This window comes from Humulus lupulus, chromosome X (genome assembly GCF_963169125.1).
Source record: "Humulus lupulus chromosome X, drHumLupu1.1, whole genome shotgun sequence".
Classification (NCBI taxonomy): domain Eukaryota; kingdom Viridiplantae; phylum Streptophyta; class Magnoliopsida; order Rosales; family Cannabaceae; genus Humulus; species Humulus lupulus.
In genome coordinates this window covers 35,940,496-35,963,251 of record NC_084802.1, presented here as the reverse complement: position 1 = coordinate 35,963,251, position 22,756 = coordinate 35,940,496, and the positions used below count along the sequence as shown (strand labels likewise).

The window sequence follows — 22,756 nt, the reverse complement described above, 5'->3', positions numbered from 1 at the left end:
CTCCATTTGTGGGTTCTGGTAGGGGTGTTGGCCCCAGTGATCAGAAGAGGAAGGTTCCTGACACCTTCTCAGTTCCAGGTCCTGATAGGTGGCCCCGTGGTATTACAATGGGTCGTCCAGGGGGTAGTGAAGCCTGGAAGACTCGTCCTGAATACCCTAGATGCAAGAGGCGTCATTTGGGAGAGTGTAGGGCAAAGGCCTGCTACTTGTGTGGAGCAGTAGGTCATTTTAAGAAAGATTTCCCTCAGGTAAGAAAAGAAGAACCCAGAAAAGCGGACAGCTCAGCCCCAGCTCGAGTGTTCGCATTGACACAAGCAGAAGCTGAGGCGTCTCCCTCAGTTGTTACAGGTCAACTACTTAGTGCTGGAACCCCTTATAATATGTTGATTGATTCTGGTGCTACACACTCTTTTGTTGCTAGTATTGTTATTGATAGACTGTGTAGACCCTATGATTTTTTATGCTGTGGGGTTTGGTACTTTGTTACCCACTGGAGAGCTAGTGGTATCCAGGAGATGGGTCAGATATTTGCCAGTGACAGTAGAAGGCAGAGAGTTATCAGTGAACTTAATAGAGTTGGTTATGACTGACTTTGATATGATATTGGGTATGTATTGGTTGGCGAAGTATGGGGCAACCATTGATTGCAGAAGGAAGATGGTCACCTTTGAGCCTGAAGGTGAAGATCCTTTTGTGTTTGTTGGTGTTGTGCATGGACCCTGTATCCCTATGATTTCTATGTTGAGGGCTAGGGATTTATTGCAAAGAGGTTGCATTGGATTCTTAGCCAATGTAGTTGATACCACTCAGGTCATGCGAGTGAGACCAGAGGATACTAGACTTGTATGTGAGTTTCTGGATGTGTTTCCAGAAGATTTTCCAGGGTTGCCACCACATAGAGAAATTGAGTTCGTGATAGAACTGGCACCAGGGACGAAGCCAGTGTCTAAAGTGCCTTACAGAATGGCCCCAGCTGAGTTGAAAGAATTAAAAGTGCAGTTGCAAGAGCTGTTAGATTTGGGTTTTATCAGACCTAGTTTCTCACTTTGGGGTGCGCCAGTTCTGTTTGTAAAGAAGAATGATGGTTCTCTGAGAATGTGTATTGATTATAGAGAACTAAATAAGCTAACAATTAAGAACAAGTATCCTTTGCCAAGGATAGATGATATATTCGATCAATTGCAAGGTAAGAAGGTATTCTCTAAGATCGACCTCCGTTCTGGTTATCATCAGTTGAGAGTCAAGGAAGGAGACATACCGAAGACTGATTTTCGTACCAAATATGGGCATTATGAGTTTTTGGTTATGTCATTTGGATTGACTAATGCCCCTGCTGCTTTTATGGATCTGATGAACAGAGTGTTCAAGGATTCTCTGGACCAGTTTGTGATCGTCGTCATCGATGATATTCTGGTATATTCTCAGTCTGAGTCAGAGCATGAGCAGCATCTGAGGTTGGTTCTACAGAGACTGAGGGAACACAGATTGTTTGCTAAATTCAAGAAGTGTGAATTCTGGTTGTCTCAGGTATCCTTTCTTGGGAATATTATCAGTAAGGAGGGAATTAAGGTAGATCTAGCAAATATTGAAGCGGTCAGAGTTTGGCCAAGTCCAAAGAATGCTTCTAAGGTTAGAAGTTTCCTTGGGTTGACAGGTTATTATATGCATTTCGTGGAAGGGTTCTCAAAGATAGCTAGTGATTTGACTGAGTTGACACGCAAGAGTCAGAGATTTGTGTGGTCAGATAAATGTGAGAACAACTTCCAAGAACTGAAGCAGAGATTGATTACAGCTCTGATTCTGAATCTCCCGACAGATCAGGAGAAGTTTGTGATTTATTGCGATGTTTCTCATCAGGGTTTGGGCTGTGTTCTGATGCAATTAAAGAAGGTAATCGCTTATGCTTCTCATCAGTTGAAGGAGTATGAAAAGAGATATCCTACTCATGATTTAGAGTTGGCGGCTGTGGTTTTTGCTGTAAAGATATGGAGGCGTTATCTCTATGGAGAGAAGTGTGAGATTTATACAGACCACAAAAGCCTGAAGTACTTCTTCACCCAGAAAGATCTTAATATGAGGCAAAGGCATTGGCTGGAGTTAGTAAAAGATTATGACTGTGAGATTCTGTACCATCCAGGAAAAGCCAACGTGGTAGCTGATGCTTTAAGACGGAAGGGTCTGGGACAGATTCATGGTATGAGGCTGATAGCCAGGGAGTTAGCAGATGATATGACCAGAGCTGGTATAGAGTTATTGGTGGGACAGTTGGCTAACATTATGCTACAGTCTACGCTGTTGAAGAGAATCAAGGAAGGTCAGTTGAGTGATCCACAACTGATTAAGATCAGAGAGGATGTTCTGGATGGAGTAGCCAGAGATTATACAGGGTCTGAGTTAGGCTTGTTGAAATACAAAGGGCAGATATGCGTTCCGCTGGACACTGCTTTGAGGCGAGAGATTTTGGATGAATCTCATACTACACCTTACTCTTTGCATCCAGGCACCACGAAGATGCATCAAGATGTGAGATCGTTGTATTGGTGGCCGGGGATGAAGAGGGATGTAATGGAATATGTGGCTAAGTGCTTGACTTGTCAGCAGGTCAAGGTTGAGCATCAGAGGCCGACAGGGTTATTGCAACCTCTGGATATCCCAGAGTGGAAATGGGAAGACATCACAATGGATTTTGTGGTGGGCTTACCCAGGACTGTTGGTCAGCATGATTCTATTTGGGTGATAGTGGATCGCTACACCAAGTTAGCTCACTTCTTGCCAGTGAGGACTACCTATACAGTTGACCAGTATGCAGATCTCTATGTGAGAGAGATCGTGCGTCTCCATGGAGCACCTAGGTCGATCGTGTCAGATTGGGACCCCACTTTTACTTCAAAGTTTTGGGGGAGTTTGCAGAAGGCCATGGGGACACAGCTGAAGTTCAGTACAGCTTATCATCCTCAGACAGATGGGAAATATGAGAGGACGATCCAGATTTTGGAAGACATGCTGAGAGCATGTGTACTGGACTTTGGTGGATCTTGGAGTAAGTATCAGCCTTTGATAGAGTTCTCCTACAATAACAGTTATCAGTCTACCATTGGAGTTGCACCTTATGAGATGCTGTATGGTAGGAAGTGCAGATCTCTCATTCATTGGGATGAGACAGGTGAAAGGAGATACTTGGGTCCTGAGGCAGTTCAGAGGGCCAGTGAAGCCATTGAGAAGATTAGAGCTCGGATGCTCGCTTCTCAGAGTAGACAGAGGAGCTATGCATATCCCAAGCGCAGGAACATGGAGTTCCAGGTAGGAGACTATGTTTTCCTTAGAGTCTCGCCATGGAAAGGGGTGAGAAGGTTTGGGAAGAAAGGCAAGCTAAGTCCTAGGTTTGTAGGTCCATTTGAGATCCTGGAGAGGATTGGTATGGTGGCTTAAAGACCGGCTTTGCCTCCGGCGTTGTCGCTGTGCATAATGTATTTCATGTCTCAGCTCTTCGGAGGTATGTATCTGATGTGGGCCATATTTTGAGTTATGAAGATCTGGAGCTTGAGTCAGATCTCTCCTTTGAGGAACAGCCAGTTCAAATACTTGACAGAAAGGATAAGGTCCCCAGGAAAAAGACGATACCTTTGGTTAAGGTATTGTGGAGGAACAGCAAGGTCAAAGAAGCGACCTGTGAGCTGGAGTCAGATATGCAGAGTCAGTATCCCGAGCTGTTCAGGTAAATTTCGAGGAAGAAATTTCTATAAGGAGGGGATAGTTGTAATGCCCTGAATTCTCCGATGTGGTTTAATGGCGGGATTAGTAGGCCGGGAGGGCCATAATTGCTTAATTATGCCATTAAATGATAATATGCATGTTTATGTGAATTATATTATAATATGATGTTAAATGCATGCATGTGGGTCCGCATTTTAATTACAGTGGTGTGATGATAATTTGGCACATTGAGGGCATAATTGTATATTTGTATGCATGTCGATGGTATGTTGTTGAGACCACATTATAATGTGCGTTTGTTCGAGCCATTCGGCATGAGATGACCATGGTATATTAATTAGCGGTCTAGTCATAACAGGTTTAAGTTCGAGGCTCGGGATGAGTCTCGACGTGATTATAATGATTATATCGTTACCGGGAATTAGAGGGTAACGAGATATAAATTATTGATGTTTGAGATTATTGAGAATAGCGGGAATTGGAGAGCGTTAATTATGATTAACGAGATAGGTTGGAAAGGACAATTTTGCCCTTGGGAAAATTTAGAAACCCTTAATTGACCTAGGGGTATAATGGTCTTTTTACCCCTAGGATAGATATAAACCCTTTGGCTATGAAACAGAGGGAAAGCAGAGCAAGTCTTGAAGCTTACCCGTACCTTCCTCCTCCTTCATCTTCTTTGTGATTTTTGAGCACTTGTTGAGGATTTAAGCTTGGGAAGTAGGCCTTGGGAGTTTGGGAGAGTGGTCTACCATTGAAGAGCATCACAACCTGAGTTTGAGGTGAGTTTCTATCCATTAGTTTTCTGGTATGCTCTGTTTTAGTTGTTAGTTTCAGCTTATGATTTTGTTGTGGATAGTTGGAATTGATGGAAGTTTTGATTGGGGTTTAACTTGGGTTTTGATAAGGGTGTGATATAGATCAAATTTAGGGGTTGTATTGGATGTTTGAGTGGTGTTTGAGCTTGGTTTGAAAGGTTGTTTCCAAGGGAAATCGCAAGGGAAGAAAAACCAGAGTGTTGACTGAACTGGGGGTTGGGCCGCGGCATGGCCAAGGAGGGTCGCGGCTCTTGAGGGGTGTTGAAGGAGGCCGCCTCTGTTTGAGGGGCGGGCCACGACATGGCTAGGGAGGGTCGCGGCCCTTAGTGGCAGTTTGGCCAGAAATGGGTTTTTGGCTTGGGGATTCTAGCCTTAGGCCTCGAGATCGATCCTACTACCCGGTTTAGTAGTATTCAATGTCTCGGAGGCTAGGTTTTGGTTTGGGAACCCTTTGTTATTCATTTTATTGATGGAATCCCATAATTGGCTATGACCAGGTAACCGCTAAGGGACAAAAGACAGGTCGTTCTCAAGGGTCGTTCTTACATTAATTCTCGCTCGAACCAGGGGTAAGAAAATTGCGCCCCATATGTAACATGCATGATTATTATTGAGGCATGTTGATTGTGTAACTGTGGACATGGATTGATTATTGAATGCTTAGCAAATCTTGCTCACTTGTGCATGGTACTGGCTTATTAGTCAGAATTGGCAAAGGTGTCAGTATCAACTGTGAAGCTGTGACTCATTAGTCAGGTTCAACAGTGGTACTGGGCACTGGTCACACAGTGCTGACTCACCTTAGCGTGCTCAACGCAAGCCAATAAAGATTAGATCTAATCGATATCTGCATTGGATGACTCAAAGAGCATTAATGCCGGACCGACCTCAAGTTCGATGAATATTATAAGCGCTTGTGTGACTTACCCATCAGTCACTCATCTGTTAAGCTAGAGACTTACCCATCAGTCTCTCATCTGTTTAAGGCTAGTGGCTTACCCAGCAGCCACTCTTCTAGTTAAGTTAGTGACTTGCTTGTCAGTCACTCAGTATGGTTTTCTAGAACCTCAAGTGATATTCACTCATCTGTTCAAGAGCTATAAGCTCTGTGTGATTATAATGATAATCATTTAATAATGTTTATATGCAATACTGTGTTTTCTTGCTGGGCTTTGGCTCATGGGTGTTGTGTGGTGCGGGTAAAGGGAAAGAAAAGCTCACCCATCCTTGAGTGGAGAGCTTAGGTGGTGATGTGTACATAAGCGGCCGCTTGACCACCACGGCCAAGGAGTTCTCAGAGGAACTAGGGGGTTTACCCTATTTTTGCCGCTTAGGTCGGCAGGTTTGTAAATTTGAATCAGTAGTGACTATTTTGTGTTACAAACAACTTGTAAATGTTTTGATGAGCTCATGAACAGTTTATATATTTAATAAAATATATCCTTTCCTTTTTATTGATTTTCCACCTTAGCCTGTTAATAGCACTTAGAACACATTGCCGTGCATTGATCGGGTGACCACCATGATGAACGTTGAATGATACTTGTAAAGGATTAAGCACTAATGAAATCTCAACGAAAGCACCAAACTATTGATGCAGTTTTTCGCCAACAGTAGATTAAGAAATCCAATAACAAAGATATTAGTGCTCTTTTCTAAACTATAATGAATTATATGAACAACTTCTCACACTCACAATTTTACGTGGTTCAGTGGTTAAAATCCACCTATTCCACGAAACAATATTATTAATCTCTTACAATTTCTGCAGAGTTTCTGTATTACAAAAAGTCGTCCCTCTTCCTGTCCATTATCCATGATATTTATAGTGGATATTCCTGAACAGGTTTGGGTAACCGTGTGCATAAATATGATAAACAATCAATCAAGATATTTCTCATTTACATAGGGATACGATTGCCTATGGAAATTACTCCTGTTATCTCGGGAAATAAATATGTAATACAACCTGGATATTAATGAGCGTATAAGGGACCTCCAAATCTTTCGGGATCCTTCAGTGTGCGTCATGACCAGATTTTCACGAGCTGAACATCTTCATCGAGCTGGAGATCGAAGAGTGAACGAACTTTGGTTCGGATTAAGTTCAAAGCATCCTAAAGGCGATCTGGCCATTAAATGTCTCAAACTGGATTATTGTTTTGAGAGGTAATATGGAGATTATCTACATGTCGCACTGCCAAGTCCCATCTCGAGCTGCTCACATCAACATTAGCTAGATGTTCTACTCGCATGCTTTTTCCATGTGTTTATCTGACAGTTGTACCCCTTGCTAAATGATTGAGTCCACACTTATTTTGGGGTACAACAGTTTTTAATTGTTTTGTTTCATAATTTTTATGTTTATATTTTAGTTTTCTTTAGTCGACAATTCTTCATTAGCCAAATAAAGATTATGAATTAAATATTGGTACTTGGTAATTCAATTTTCGTGAGACGATACTCATGCAATTTATTACTTGAAACGATACATATACTTGCGTTATCATTTTTTCACAACACTTAATACTATAAAGTATTGATAATTTAAACATTAAATATTAATGCTACTCCTGATAAAGAAGTACCATTCGAGGAACATGTGGATTATCACCCGATAAAGAAGTACCAACAATTCTCTATGAAGATAACAGTGCATGCAATGCTCAGCTAAAATGAGATACAATAAAGAATATAGAACTAAACACATTTCGCCAAAATTCTTCTTCACACATAGCCTTCAAAAGAGTGGTGATATTAATGTTCAACAAAATCGATCTAGTGATAATCTCGCATACTTATTCACAAAGTCATTACCAACGTCAACATTCAAGAAGATGGTACATAAGAATGAAATGTGTCAATTAAAATATCTCCATGAATGTCAATATGATGGGGAGTAAATGCACACCGCACATTTTTTTCCTTGACCGAGCTTTTGACCCACTGGTTTTTACTGGCAAGGTTTTTAATGAGGCAATTTTTATGGACATCCAAGTGGGAGTATTATAAATATTATGTATATATATATATATGAATGTCCATAATAATGAAGAATCTCCTTAGTTAAATATCGTAATAATGGAGAATCACCAAGTTACCTAAATTTAAATATCAACATTAATTATTGATTGTATTTATGATACTTCCTTGATTTTTCTATATCATATTTATCTGTATAAATATGGATACATCCTCATTGAAATAATACACAAGAGTTTACTTTCTCTTAATATTCCTCTCTATTCCTGTGTCTATATATTTTCCTTACACTTTATATTTCAATAATTCTTAATATTTTTATAACAAATTTAATATTATTATTTTTAGTTCTATATACACAACATTAGAATTCATTTTCATTTTTCTCATGATGAATACGTGATTTTTAATTTTCTTTTTAGAAAAAAAAAAACTAAAATATGGACACTATATATAAATAAGAAGTCAAAATTTAAACATATTTCACTAATAAAAATGGCACAACATTGGAGAAAAATATTTATTTTTAATTTTTTATAAATAAATATATTTCTTTTAATGAATTAAATAAATTTTGATTAATATTTTTAATTTTAGAGTTAATTTATATAATTTTCTAATTTAATATATATATTTATATTTCTATTTGAAACTCAATTTAATTATATATTTTATAGATGAAATTATACCAAATATGAGATTTTTTTTAAACTTTGAAAAATGTGGCTGTTTTTTTTCTTGAGTTTCTTATGACATTTTTTTTTTGTTTGTTTACATTTTTATGGGAGTTTTTTTTCCCATATATTTGTAATATTTTATTTGTATACCATATTTTATTTTTATATAGTTTTAGTAGCTAGTTTTAATATGTTTTGAGGTTATTTTTATAATTTTAATCTATTTGTAATATTTAATATGTTACTGACTATTTTATGCATTATATATGATCTTAATTATCTTGTACTAATACAAGATCATATTCTCGTGAATGAATAATGAATTTTCTTTATATTATAATATAATCAATTCAAACAATAATTATAATATTCAAAAATAATAAAAAATTTCTTTTTATTTAATTCAATAAAATGTCTTTACATACTTTTAGGGCATTAATCCTAACACAAGGATACTTAAACAGGTCTGAAAAAAAAAATCAGATATGAGGAAAAAAAACTGAAAAAATCGTGATGGTAATCGGTTACACTTAAGGCTGGAAGAAAAAAAATTCAATCTAAAGTGAAAAATCAGATTTAAAATGCAAAATAAGAAGAAGGAGATTGAATAAGATAACTGGGTACAACTAGGTTCTCGAAAAACTCAATTATGAAAAACAAAACCAGATCATGCAGTAATCGGTTACTTAGAGAGATATGGAAAAAAAAATAGATCTAAAAAAAAAATAGATTTGAAACAACAAAGAAGACGAAGAAGAACGTGAAGAAGAAAAATGCACAGAAGAAGAAGACAAACTAGAGATAACGTCAGCAGTGACCAAAGGTACGACGTCCGTTTTTTGTTGCCGGTGTGACAAACCAAAAATCTCATTGTTTTTTTGCCTTGAAAATATGGTTTTTGGCAAAAAAAAATGAATCCTAACGATGCTACTGCGATGCTATTGCGATAATGTCTTACAAACATGGTTTTTAGGCCAAACAATTATGTTAACGATGTTTTTGCGATGCCAATATGATGGTACATTGAAAACATGGTTTTTGGCCCAAAAATGATGCCTAATGATGTTGCTGCGATGTTATTGCGATGTTGCGATGGTATCTTTAAACGATGTTTTCAAGGCACCATCGCTACAATATTGGAATAGCATAGCAGCAACATCATTAGGCAACATTTTTTGCCCAAAACCCATATTTTCAATATACCATCACACTGGCATCGCATCAGCATCATTAGGCATAATCATGTTTTCAAGGAACCATCGCAATAGAATCGCAACAGCATCGTTAGGATTAATTCTTCGGCCAAAAATCATGTTCTCAATGTACCATCGCATCAGAATCGCTAGGCATAACCATGTTTCCAAGGCACCATCGTAACAGCATCGCAGCAGCATTGTTAGGTATCATTTTTTTGGCAAAAACCATGTTTTTAATGTACCATCGCACTGCTATTGCATCAGAATCGCAACACCATCGTTATGTATCATTTTTGGCCTAAAATCATGTTTGAAAGGCACCATCGCAATAGAATCGCAATAGCATCGTTAGACATCATTTATTTTTTGCCAAAAACCATATTTTCAAGACACTATTGCAATGACATCGCATATGTATCGTTACGCATCGTTAGACGTCATTTTTCTGCAATTTTTCAAAATTCTAGATCTGAAAAAAATGCAAATAAAACTCAAAAATCTTGTACATAAGTGTTTGAAATCTATAAATTAGTGTCTTAAGTCATTCTTTTCTTGGGATTTTGTTTTAGATTAGATTTTTCATCATTAAAACTTAAAAAAAATAAAGAGAGAGTTTGGATGGGGTGCTTCAATGGTGGTGGAGGTGGCGGCGTCAATGGAGAGGGTGATACTAATGACGGTGTCAGCGTGGAGTGGTGGTGTTCTGCTGCCTTGAGGAAGTGGTTGTGGTGGTGCCATCTTGGAAGAGAGGGGGGGGGGGGGGGGGGAGTTAATGGGAGGTGCAATCGGGTCTAATAATTACAAAATGACATATTTTGGGAAAAGTTAGTTATGGGGCATATATGAAAAATTTAGAGTATTTGTATGCATAATATGTGATATTTCCATTTGTTTATAATATTTTGTGGGATTCTCATATTTATTTATTTATTTTCTAGAGTTATCATATTTTTGTGGCATAAGTTTTATACAAAGTAACTTATTTTTTACCATAAGTTTGTAAAGTGCACTTTTTTATATTATGAGATGGATCAATTTCAACATTTGTGACATCAACCTGGTCAATATTCAGCAGAGTTAAAGGAGATTGTGGCAACCACACTATTTTGGCATGTTTGACTATTTTTCTCTTAAAACAAAGTTTGAGTATATAAATGCTACAATTGGAAAAAGTTTAGAAATCTATGCCTCAAATATCTCATTAATTCTAAAAACACAAAGACATCCTAAAAGGTTTCAAAATTAAAACTCAAAACAATTTTAAAGTAAGGAACAAATATTATTGAAAACCCTATTTTTAATTAGTAGATTTAATGAATTATTCTTTTTTTTAAAAATAGATTTAATGAATTAAATTTGTATGCAATATGTGAGTTAAATGAGATAAGAAATGCAAATGAAATTAACGCGCAATATTTTTCAGATAATTTAGATATACTTAACCTATGAAGCCAGATCAAGAGATTAAAATTATTAGTAGTGTTTACCAAACAAAATACAATCACTAATTCAATAATATATAGATTTTTATTATTATTGTATCTGTGTTGTATTTTTCTACCAACCTTGTCTAGCAAGCACGACTAGACTTCAAATGTCATAAAGTCAGCGTCATTGGAAATCTAAGAGATAGGACTATAACTTTTATGTTTAGCATTTCTAAAAAATCGCTCGTTTTCATTATAAAACTTAGTCCTAACGCAAAATATTAGAAATCAACATTTTTTTAAAGGAGTATACTCGCAAAAATGAGGTTGGGAAATGATTTGGCCACACTGATCTCTACACTCCAAATATGTTTTTGTTGGAATGCTAGAAGGTAGAGCTTTTATTTGGGGAAAAAAATAGGTCGCTAAAAAATAATTTTTTGAAGGCTAATATCAACAAGTTAAAGCTTAGTCTTAAGTCATATCTTGTTCTACAAAACTTCAAATGACATAAAATCAATGGTATTGGAAAGCTAGGACAAAGACTTACAACGTTCATTTTTAGCATTTTTTGAAAACTACTCATTTTCATGGTCAAAACTTTATCATAATAAAAAATATTAGAAATAAGTATTTTTTTTATAAAGGAGTATACTCACGAAAATGAGTTTCGTGAGGCAAAGATTAAAAGAAATTATATTGAGCATATATATGTAGGACATTTTTATACTTAAGTGCTACTTTTACTTTTACTGGCAAAGACATCTCAATTTTCAGCACATAGAAATATCATAACTTAATTTTTTTTTATGACGATGTATATTGTACTTGTAAGAGACATCTTACTAGTTTTTGAAAAATTTCTAATAATTTACGTTACAAAAATTAGGATTTAAACATTCTGTCATGCATGCAATTAATTATTTGAACCATATTTTTAGTACTATAAATTATTTTTTTTTAAATTTTAAAAATTTGTGAAATACCTACTATATTAACAATATATATTGTTATAAAAAATTATTAAAATTACTGATGCCCAATATCACAAAAAAGTAATTTACTTTTATAAGTAAAATCTTGAGTCACTTATTTGAATTTAATAAATATTATTAAATATCACTAATCAATAATTGAATTGAATACGATATCATGCGGTGTTTAACAAAATTAAATATGACAAGCAACACTCATTTTATAATAGCGCCCCAAGATAATGAAAGTGTTTGTTTTGACTGCCACATAAGAATAATAACTGAAGACAAATTAAATATTGCCATCTACCACTTCTAGAAATCCAATAACCAAAGCCACATCACTCGTCCAATTACGTGATGTTCAGCTTTTTTTCATTTCATACTCGAGTCAAGACTCAGCACCGAGGTCAAATATAAAAAGCCCTGGTCTCCCTGTCAGATAGTTACGTTCACTCTTTTGGATAAGATCATAAGAGATAGGCAATGCAATGTAGACACCTGTTTTAATCCTACAAGTCTCCACAATTTTCTGGTTCATTTTATTATCTAATGGAGTTTTAAAAAAATATACAATTCTTATTAGTTTTTCTTTTTAAAGAAAATGAGATTTTTCACAAAGCGTTCTCAAGTGCAGCAGATTATGCAGGCACTTAACTTGCTCAACGGATTTTAAAGTTTTGGTTTTTAAAATTCACTTTACATTTACTATTTCATGCTTAAATTAATAGTACCAAACTAGTATAAACGTGACCTGCTTTTTACAAAAACTAACAACAAAATGAGAATACATAGACAATTAAACAAGTTCTAAATGCTAAATTGATTCATATATATATAAAAAGTAAAAGAAAGAATGATGTCAACTAAAAATAAAACTTTTTTGATTTCTTTTTCCGTAAAATTGACCAAAAACAGCATGAGCCTTTTTCTTTTGAATCAAACCCTCCTGAAAGAAAAAAGGAAAAGGACCAAAATAACACCAAAGGACGCAATTTCTAAGCACCTTTCACAGCCAGACAAAACAGCCCCTACCCTACCCCTCTCCCTAACAATTTTTTGGAACCTAAAAAAACCTCGTTTTAGCAAAAGGTAGGATTGGGGCACCTGTAACTTATTGCACTATTTGCAGAATACAGAGTTCCAACCAAAACCCACCCTCTCTTCTTTCATACCCAACTCATCAGCTTTCTTTTCAAAACAAAAATAAGAAAAAAAAAAGAAAGAAAGAAACTAACCATCTGCTTTCAAAAAATTGGAACTTCTTGGATCTAATTATGTAAGGGGGGAAAAAAAGAAGTAATATCATGCATCAGATCCCGAGTCAGACGAACTTAATTCAGAAGAAGCCCCACCAGGGTTAGTGGCATGAGATTCAGGCAGCATTGAAAACTTTGGCTGTAATCCACGACATAGTTTGAAGGATGGCCCCTTCTTCATGCACTACATAAGAATTACAACCAACATGTAGTTAGTAAGACAAGAGTCCAATTATTGAGAAAACTATTTTGTACTACATGAGCTCAACTCAAACTACTGAAACTCTAGTTTTAGATGTGTACGAAATTTTATTATAACTCTTCATGGTTTTAAAGCCATCATAGTAAAAAATACAAATACAAAGATCTATTTACCTCCTCATAAAACGCACTGATCTCCTCTTCTGTAAGCCCTTCATCCTCAGCAGCATTTTCATCCCATCCAAGTGATCGGAGGAATTTAACCTCTTCCTCATCCAGATATAAAGCAGCGCTGGGACATTCATCCTCTCCACCATCAGAAAACCTCTGTATTTCTTTACAGCTATCACCATTGCCATTCACTTCAGCACCGTTTTCAACAGTGTGTGGACTTGCAGGAGCACTGAATGCCTCCCTAGTTTCTTCACCTGATTTTTCACTAGTAGGAGAAGAAATATGAGGACCTGAATCTGGGAGGGCAGTTGAAGGGTTTACTGAGGTTTTCTTCTTTATGAGATTAAAAAAATCATTCCTGCTCTGGGACTGAGACAAAGAAGGTTTCTTTTCCAAAGCAGGTCCTGATTTCAAATCCAGAGCAGCAACCTTGCGCTCCAGAGAGGAAACTTTCCGACTGTTGGGACTCCTAGAAGAAGCAGATACAACTGGAGGAGCAGCAGCCACTTGAGTATTAAATGCTTTACTAGTGGAACTATATGTTGGGCTAGTGACATCTTTTGATGAAGGAGAGACACCATTCTCCCGGACTGGTTTAAGAACGAGAAACTTCCCATGAGATGTCTTTGGAGTATCAGGCTTCATACTTCCACCACGTAGGTATTGATTAACATTGTGCAATGAGGATTGCTGCTGCTGTCCACTCTTAGGAGTCACATTCATCTCACCAGTTCTGGCACCAGTTTTGGGCTTTGATTTATCAGAACTGAGAGTCTGAAAAGTTAAATGAGCCGTTTCAATATATTAAAAAAAGCCATACAATCATCAATAAGTACATATATGATACGAGTTACACATTGTAAGCTAAAGTATCCTCAGAATTAGCTGTCTGAAGAATATTCGCCCGCTCGCCCACCCACCCCAGATTTACCACCACGAAAAACCAACCACCACTTACTAGAGGAAAACAAATCGGCAAGGTGAGAGGAATGTGCCCAAGCACATGAATTAATCCAACACTTCTAAAACATCATTTAGATTATTTCCATGAGATGATAGTAGTATTTAAACTGACTAGAAACTTAACTAAATAATGTCTTATTTGAACAAATTCAAGCACAGATTATGAAATAGAAATAGCCACAGTTTTTCTTTTTTTTGGGTAATGAACATGATTGTTATAGTTAAGATTTACTGTTTGGGGGGGAAAATACATCATCTATGTTAACAAAGTATGCTTACAAGTAAGAATACTTACAAAAGGCAGCTCAACAGACATTGCAAATACAAGATGAAAGCAACATACAAGAGACACAGCCACAACAATTAGCAAAGCCCTGAATCAAAATAACCTATCTAGTTATACGTCTTAAGCAAAAGTCATTGCCATCAGATTGTTTTAAAAAATAATGACCAAGGCCACATTTTTTTTCCTTTCCAAAATATAGAACTTTATATGTTAAAACAACTATTTAATTCAATAATCATAATAAAATGAGTGCTAAGTTTTCAGAGTCACTTTTACACTATTGTCTTACTATTTAACATGTGGACTCCACAAATTACTTATAATACAAAAAAGTAATATTTTGGTCCACATCTCAAGCACTCTCAAGAGTGCTGCTAGCTATAAACACCAAAACAGTAGTCTGCAAGGCAACCATCTTGCAAACAATTGACCTCACTATACATTCCAATCTTGCCTCCCAAGTGATCCAAGGGAGTAGAGATGGCAGAGCTTACACATCTCAAATTACAAGAGAATCAAATGATATGAAAGAAACACTTACACTCACACCTCAAGAAAATGGCCCCCAATGGTGAAGGTAACGTTCAAGTATACAACCAAACAAAAAAAATATCCTAACATTAATCAAAGTAAAAAAATGACAAAATTATTAACGTTTGACTAGCAAGTTACAGCATCTATGGTACAATACTATAACATAAGCTCAGCACAGATTCTTCTGTTTTATGACCATATATTTTGTTATAATAGGTAAATTATGAGGGGAGAACAAACTAAAAAAACAAAAAGGACACTTTTTCTTCTGGCTGGGATAAAATCTTAAATGAATGTACCTGAAGAATATGACAGAAATTTCTCGTACCAACAGTTAATGAGTAAGCTAGTCAATAATATGCTTACAACATCTTATAAATAAATACAACTCAATTTTACGACAGAAAAAGATAACTATGTCATGATTCTCTATGGTAATTTCTCCAACTAGAAGTACAAACAAATACATTCATACTAGAAAGTAACAACTACTGGAGCCATCCCAGAGTAGTCTTAGATGCAAATTAGGCAACCGTACAAGGCTATGAACATATAAACATTAAAATGTTCACTAAAATTGTTCAATAGTGCACTATAACCTATGGTCAAATTACTCCTTACTAAACAAAAACAAAGCAAAAATTATTACATATATGTGCTTACAGGTCATGAATTGAGGATAACTAGAGCAATAATAAACTTTCAGTAAAAAAAACAAAAGGAATCTAAAAACAGATTCTAATTCTTGGATGAGAACCGAACTAAAAATAAACTCATAAACTTGAAATTCACAAAATCCCTTGGGTCATTACATTAGTTTATTACTATGAGGAAAGATATAAGAAAACCTAGTCATGAAAGCCAGAAGCTACTCAATTACCAGGACATTTTTACAAGCCCACGGTTTGTTAGAGAGTAAACAAGAGGCAACAAAAGTACAACTTTAATCACAGTTTGGTTATTGTTTTCATCTCCCAGCCCAGAATAGCAAACTGACAAAATACTATAATGTTACAAAATTTTAACACAATACACGACAACAAAAACCCATTAGCAACTAACAATATCCAACAATTACGTAGTACATATAAAAACAGGCTACAACAGCTATCAAATGCAATCCACTTACTAATGTTTTAGGCAAGGAAGGTGTCACCGGTATTAGTTGCCTTGACTGTTTTATAGCCAGTTCCTCGAGCCTTTGTGTCTTGACAGACAACTAGAAAGCCCAAAAAGAAATCAATACAATAATAATTATAGTTAGATTGATAACGAGTAGTGTTTTGTCAAAAAAAATAGTAATGAAAAGTACAATATTTTTTCAAGGGAAAAAAAAGCCGCAACTACAAATTGTTAGATAGAGGAACATATGACTTTCTCAATTACCTGTGGTGCAGCACGAGTTCGTGATGGAGCCTGTGCCAAAGCTTCAGCCATATTAAGACCAGCCATTGCAGTTGGAGTGCCAGACCCTGAAGTAACTGCTGCAGCAGTTTGTTGCAAGGGAAAAGATCCTGAGCCACTGTTTCCGTTCTTTGGTGGCACCTCTACAAGAGCTGAGGTCCAACCCTCTCCACCAACCAAAGAAGAATTAGCAACAGGCAAACTCTGAACAGCTGTAGTAAAACCAGGAGAGGAAACTCTTCCAATATCAGGGACACCTTGCCTTTCTTCAGTTCCGAGTGAGGGAAAGTCCTTTTCAAATACAGCCTTCTGGATGCTAGCACCAAGACACCCAGAAAGTGTGCCATTGCCATTGCTGTGGTTACTATTACTAGAGCTTTTCAAGTCCGTAGAAACCCTTCGAGACAATTGCTCACCTGGTTTCCTTGAAACCAAAGACTGAGAACGCCGCAGTGTGTCCTTCTCAACCCTGGTAAATATATTTCCTAAGGGGTCAGAGGAATCCCGATCCCAATGGTCTCCAAATCTATCTTTCTCTTTTTCTCGGTCCTTATCACGGTGACTTCTGTTAAAACTACTATAGGCATGCTTAGCAGAACCATTACTTGAACTCCTTCGCGAGTTAGATGAGGAAGACCGGTCAAGAAAAGAGGAACGAGTTTCAAATTCACTTAAGGTCTTAGAAGTTCTACTTCTTGCATGAGGAGCCAAAGAAGAAACATCTACATGACAATTGTAACACAAAACAAAATTAATTATACATTACTACAATCACCAATAATCCAAGAAGTATTAGATGTAACATGGACTCGGAAAGAAGAAAAAAGAGAGTACAAGTTCATAGTAATAGCACCACTTGGGTGTACAAGTTTTAGAAAAGGGTGTACCAGAGTGAGAAGAAGACGCAAAGTGGTGGGCTGAATTGCCACCCCCAGTAACACTTCCGGTATTTCTCAACCATTGTGGAGCTAACGCAGGTTCACTTCTTTCCATAAGGAGCACTGAACATGATCAGATATTACAACAGAAACACTCTTGCCAATTTCACAACCTCAAACCTTTCCCAAATTGTTATGATTCGACAAAGAATATCTGAATTATAAGTTCAACCTTTGCTTCACAGTACGAAGCCAATTAGCAACGCACTCATTCAATTGCACACTAATCAACTAATATGGGATACTTATGGGTTATTTATCTCAGTCAACGTAATCAATAAAACAACCAATGTTCCCACAGTTGTTAACTCGGCAACTAAAACTCGTTATCCTTCAAACAAAGCCACCCTGAATTCCAATCACCACCTAGGTTTTTCCTATCCCTAAGTGAACCAGTTGTATTGCAATCACTTCAAATTAATCAAATAACGAAATGGCCCGTACTTCTCAGTAACAAGTGTTCTTCCTCCACATATATGAACAACACCGAAAGAATTACAAATTTCACAAGGGTGTTTAAACACCCAGAAGACGAGAATAAAGGCAATGGAAGAACAAGATGCAAGAGAGTCTCGACAATAACAGAAAGAAAAAAAAACTGGAGAGAAAAGGAACCCACTACACTTCCATCTTCAAAAAAGATGGATTCGAGGATGATAACTAGAAACTCACAACACTCTCATATCTGCCCAAAATAAAAATTGAAAACCCCAGTCAGATAATTTGGCAAAGAAAGACTACCCAATATTCTCGAATAACAATTCACACCCGGAAACTTGTTCAATCAAATTAAAACCCTAAGCATCCAGAGAAATCAGAGAGTGAAGTCCGAATATGTATTAATAAAATAAGACAGAAAAAAAATTCCACAAATATGTAAACCCTAGTTACCACACATCCGCCTCTATCACTTCCACAGGACCTAGGGTTTGAGCAACGATATCAAAAACACTGAAACACAATAAAATTGTAGAGCGAGAACGCGAGGACCCAATAGGGAGAAAGAGGCGGAGAACTAACCCTACCCGGTTCGATTGACGATTATGGCGAAGAAACGTAATCGTCCTGATAATCTCTGTGCCCTGAATCGAAACCAATGCGTTTGCGGTTAACCTCTCGAAAGGAAAAATAATGTTTCGGATAGCCGAAACGTTTTAGAGAGAAAAAATAAGAAAAAAACGGCACGGAGAGAGAGAGAGAGAGAGAATGAGGTGAGAGAGAGAGAGAGGGAAAGGGATTAGAGCGGTTAGGGTTTTGAGTATTTGGAGCGATTTGGAGAGAAAATAAAGAGATTTGGTTTCGAGATAATGGAGAGAAAGGGCGTTTGTGTATTGTGTAAAAATTTCTGTTAGTTTTGGATACTGGGAAATGAAACTTATGAAGAACAGCCTCTTTTCTTTTCTTCTTTCTCTTTCTCTTTCTCTTTCGCTAGCGAAAACAAAATCATTCAAATACTACCATTTATTTTATTTTATTTAGGTAATTAATTCCTTGACTTCCCTAAATTAACCCTATTTGCACCAAAGAAATTGGACTCTATCGTTGAATAATATTTAAATAATTATGAAATAAATCATTTTATTTTCAGAAAAAAAAAAAAAGTCAATAACCTACCAGTAGTAGTAGTACTAGTCGTTTGTGTGTTTATTTACTTGGTGTGCGTTTTTTCTCAGTAGATGGCGTGGTATAGGGTTGTCTACCATTGCCACGCTGTTAACTGCAAAACGAACTGTGTCTATGTGTCGTTTTTTTTTTGGTTATCTCATTCATGTGGCATGAAACATTACTTCATTTTTGTAATATATTGAAAAAATATATTTTTTAATTCTTCTCTTTATCTAATATTTTGTCATTATTGGGAAATTTCGATTTTTCTAATTTTTTTTAACTTATTTTTCTTTTTCTTTTATAGGTTTACCTTCTTTGATATTACATATCTTTATTTAATGATGGAGATAAAGGATTAGGGGTGGCCATAGCCCCCAACATTTAAAAACAAAACAACAAAAATTAGTATAAGGAATTTGAAAATAAATAAATATATATTAAATTTTCTAAAAAAAAAAAAATAGTCCCCCTATAGTTTGGTTGTGGCTCCCTCCATTATTAGCAACTTAATTCATTACAACTTCATTTTTTGTAATATTATTTTTGCAAAATTAATTTTTTTAAAATAACTATTAATTTAAAGTATATTCTTATTTTTTAAAGGGAATATTTGTGGCGAAAGTACCTAAATTATTACGTTTGTAGCACTTAAGTACCCAAGTTATTTTTTTGCTGGCGAAAGTATCTTCTGTCCATATTTTGTTGCAGTTGTTTCTTTTGCTGTTAAATCCATCACGTGATGTCAAATTTGCTTATAACTTCAGTACTTTTTCCACAAATATCTTATAACTCGGGTACTTTTGCCGCACAAATCTATTAAATTAGGTACTTTCACCATATATATTTATTTAATTTGGTATTTTCACCAATATATCACAAACACACTTAACAGTTGGAACTGACAACTACAACAAAACAGGGACGAAAGGTACTTTCGTTGGCAAAAAAAATGACTTTGGTACTTACAAACATAATAATTTGAGTACTTTTGTTGCAAATATCCCTTTTTTCAAGTGTTTTCTCCACCGAAAGTTATTAAAGAAGTGGTGTGTAGTTTCGTGGTGAAATTTAATTTTAGCAACACACACCCTCTAGATCTAGAGTCTTCATGTTCATCAATTTTTTTTTCATTTTTTTCTTTTAGGGGAAAGACATAATCGAAAACTAAAGGAAAGCCAACTCTGCATTAATGGCAGCAAAGGCAACTAGAGGAAATCCTCCATCCCAAAATATTATAAGCTTTAACAACTAAAGCATTCTTAGCAATACAATGAGCCACCATATTGGTCTGACGAGGAGAAAAAACATAAATCAATTCCTCCATCTTTATCCATAGCCCATTTGATCTCTTTCAACACCTACTCAAGATCAGCACTAATACCTTCAACTCCATTCAGCGTCTTCACAGCAGACAGGCAATGAGAATGAATAGAAAAAATACTTATCTTATCCTTTATAGCACCATATACCCCATCCAGAATCACTTGAAACTCGGCAGCAATAGGAGATAGATGACGATGATAAAAAGAATCATAGGAGCAAATAACCTATCCTTTCCAATTTCGGACCACTCCACCTGTACTACAACTCTTATTCTGATTGTTAATAGCAGCATCAACATTAATGATCACCTTCCCTTCGGTTGGTGGAGACCATTTAACATTAGAGTTCTTCTTTTCCTTTCTTTTTCATGCATTACCACTACCCGCTTGTTACTTGTATTCCTTCAGCATCCTTTGAGCCAAAGGACCACTTCATAGCTTCTAGGAGTGAACCTATTGTGTAGTAAACAGTTTCTGCAGTATCATATTTGCCAAGAAATCATCACAAAAAGTTCAAACTCAGTCGTTGGAAGTTTATTATATAGGCTTAGAAGAAAATAAGGAATATCTGGATTGGTTGTTGTTATATTATTTTATATAATATAATGTTAGATTAAATAATGTGACAAAATGTGATTTGTCACACCTTGTAATATAATATTGAGAGTTACAAAATTGGACATATGTGTGTGCCAAAGTGTAACATATTTTGGAGTTACAAAATAAGTTACAAATTTGTAACTCCCAAATATTACCCAACAATGTGTAAATTAAGAGTTACACATTTGAGAATTTCACAAAGTCATTATGTGATATAGTTGTTGAATACATGTTTTTAACTCTCATTAGGTGTATGGGGGTTACAAAATCATGTGGGAATGAATTGAGATGTTTTTGGAAAAACTGAATAATTGGGAGGCTGAAAAGGCCAGCGGCCAAGGCCACTGACATCCCAGGTCGCGGCCTGGGGGGCAGGGACCAGCGGTTGCGACCACTAATGTCCCTGGGCGCGGCCTGGGGTTTTGGCAACCAAATCCAATTTTGTCTTTTCTCCAAATTGGATGGTTTTAACATCTCAAGTAACTCTCAAATCTTCATTTTAATTTCATAAATATCCAACTAAACATTGGTAACAGTCATGGGGGTTGGCAGAATTTGAAATTCAAAGAGTGTCTCAAAACTCTAATGCTCACTTGTAAGACACACTATTTTCTATCCACAAAGCACTTAGCTGGAAAATACACCAAAGAGGCTTGATAATTCCAGATAGTTATTTCCTTGTGAGATCCCTTAGTGCTTAGAGAATAGAGAGAAATAAGCTTTTGGACAAAGGTCTTGAACCTTGTTCAAGTTTGTGATCCCCACTACTTTGCACTTTGGTTGTGTGAGAGTTTGTGCTCTTTCTATTGTTCTTATTTCATTCTTTTGTTCTTCTTGTTCTTATTGCTTTGAGTTTGTAATCTTCTTCTTCTACATATTTCTATTTATTTGTATTTTTAGTAATTGAGTTGTAACATTTATCTTCATCAAACACCTTGTCTATTGTATTTTTGCATAGAGTTGTATTTTGGTTTTCTCCATTTTCACTGAATAATATATATTCTCTAACAATCAAAAGCTTATTTTTTTCATATTCAATGGAAGAAGAAACCATAGAGATATTGTGAGGATCCAACTTTAAAAGGTGGAAAGATAAGGTAATGTTCTTCTTTATTTATTTTTTCTTAGAAGATCTAATGACTCTCATGTGGTGATAGAAATGAGAAGAATAAAATTTCATGAATGAGGTTCATACAAGTTTATTGATTTTTCTAATCTCTTTTTCATTTTGCAAATATAGTGGTTAGATTAGAAGATATTTCAACATCTTGGATTTTAACCATATATATGTGTGAGTTATCATATTAATGTGGTGTGTTATATGATAAATAAAGTAGTGCTAATAGGAATGTTTTTATCCTATTATGTTGTGATGAGTTGCCATTTATTTGGTAAGTAATTAAAAATTATTTGGGAATTTTAATTTTGTTCCATTTGAAGAGATGATCATCTCATTTTATAAGATAAGAAAAGATGAACCTAAGGGGGTTACATCTTTTGGTGGAAGTATCTTGCTATTGCAAGAAAAATGGATCAAGGTTGTAACGTCCTCCTAATCCAGGACCGTTACATCGTGTAATTTAAATAGTCGCTAAACGAGTCATTTGAGTTTAAATCATGTAATTAAAACACCACAGGTTTAGGTTCTAAAAATTTCGGTCAAAAGTCAACTATTTCAT

At 35.8% G+C, this 22,756-nt stretch overlaps 1 protein-coding gene across 2 annotated transcripts; it reads right to left on the bottom strand.

Annotated features, from left to right (window-relative positions):
• Nucleotides 1-12,650: 12,650 nt before the first annotated feature.
• Nucleotides 12,651-18,975, bottom strand: LOC133804283 (uncharacterized). Of its 2 annotated transcripts, none has more exons than XM_062242440.1 (6): nt 18,568-18,975; nt 17,497-18,232; nt 16,592-17,331; nt 16,335-16,424; nt 13,423-14,196; nt 12,651-13,231 (listed from the first exon to the last, which is right to left on the bottom strand). In XM_062242440.1, the coding sequence occupies exons 2-6, from the start codon at nt 17,600-17,602 to the stop codon at nt 13,094-13,096; spliced, it is 1,848 nt and encodes a 615-aa protein (XP_062098424.1). In that variant the 5' UTR covers nt 17,603-18,232; nt 18,568-18,975; the 3' UTR covers nt 12,651-13,093. The 2 variants fall into 2 exon arrangements, with proteins under 2 accessions (XP_062098424.1, XP_062098423.1); XM_062242439.1 differs by having other exon boundaries at nt 18,573-18,975.
• Between the last annotated feature and the right edge of the window lie 3,781 nt (nt 18,976-22,756).

Excerpts from the sequence above, each read along its gene's own strand:
- LOC133804283 (XM_062242440.1), bottom strand. The coding sequence starts at position 17,602 with ATGGAAAGAAGTGAACCTGCGTTAGCTCCACAATGGTTGAGAAATACC. Across the intron at positions 17,332-17,496 it reads TGCGTCTTCTTCTCACTCTG|ATGTTTCTTCTTTGGCTCCT; the intron begins GTACACCCTTTT and ends ATTGTCATGTAG. Across the intron at positions 14,197-16,334 it reads CTTCCTTGCCTAAAACATTA|ACTCTCAGTTCTGATAAATC; the intron begins GTAAGTGGATTG and ends TTAACTTTTCAG.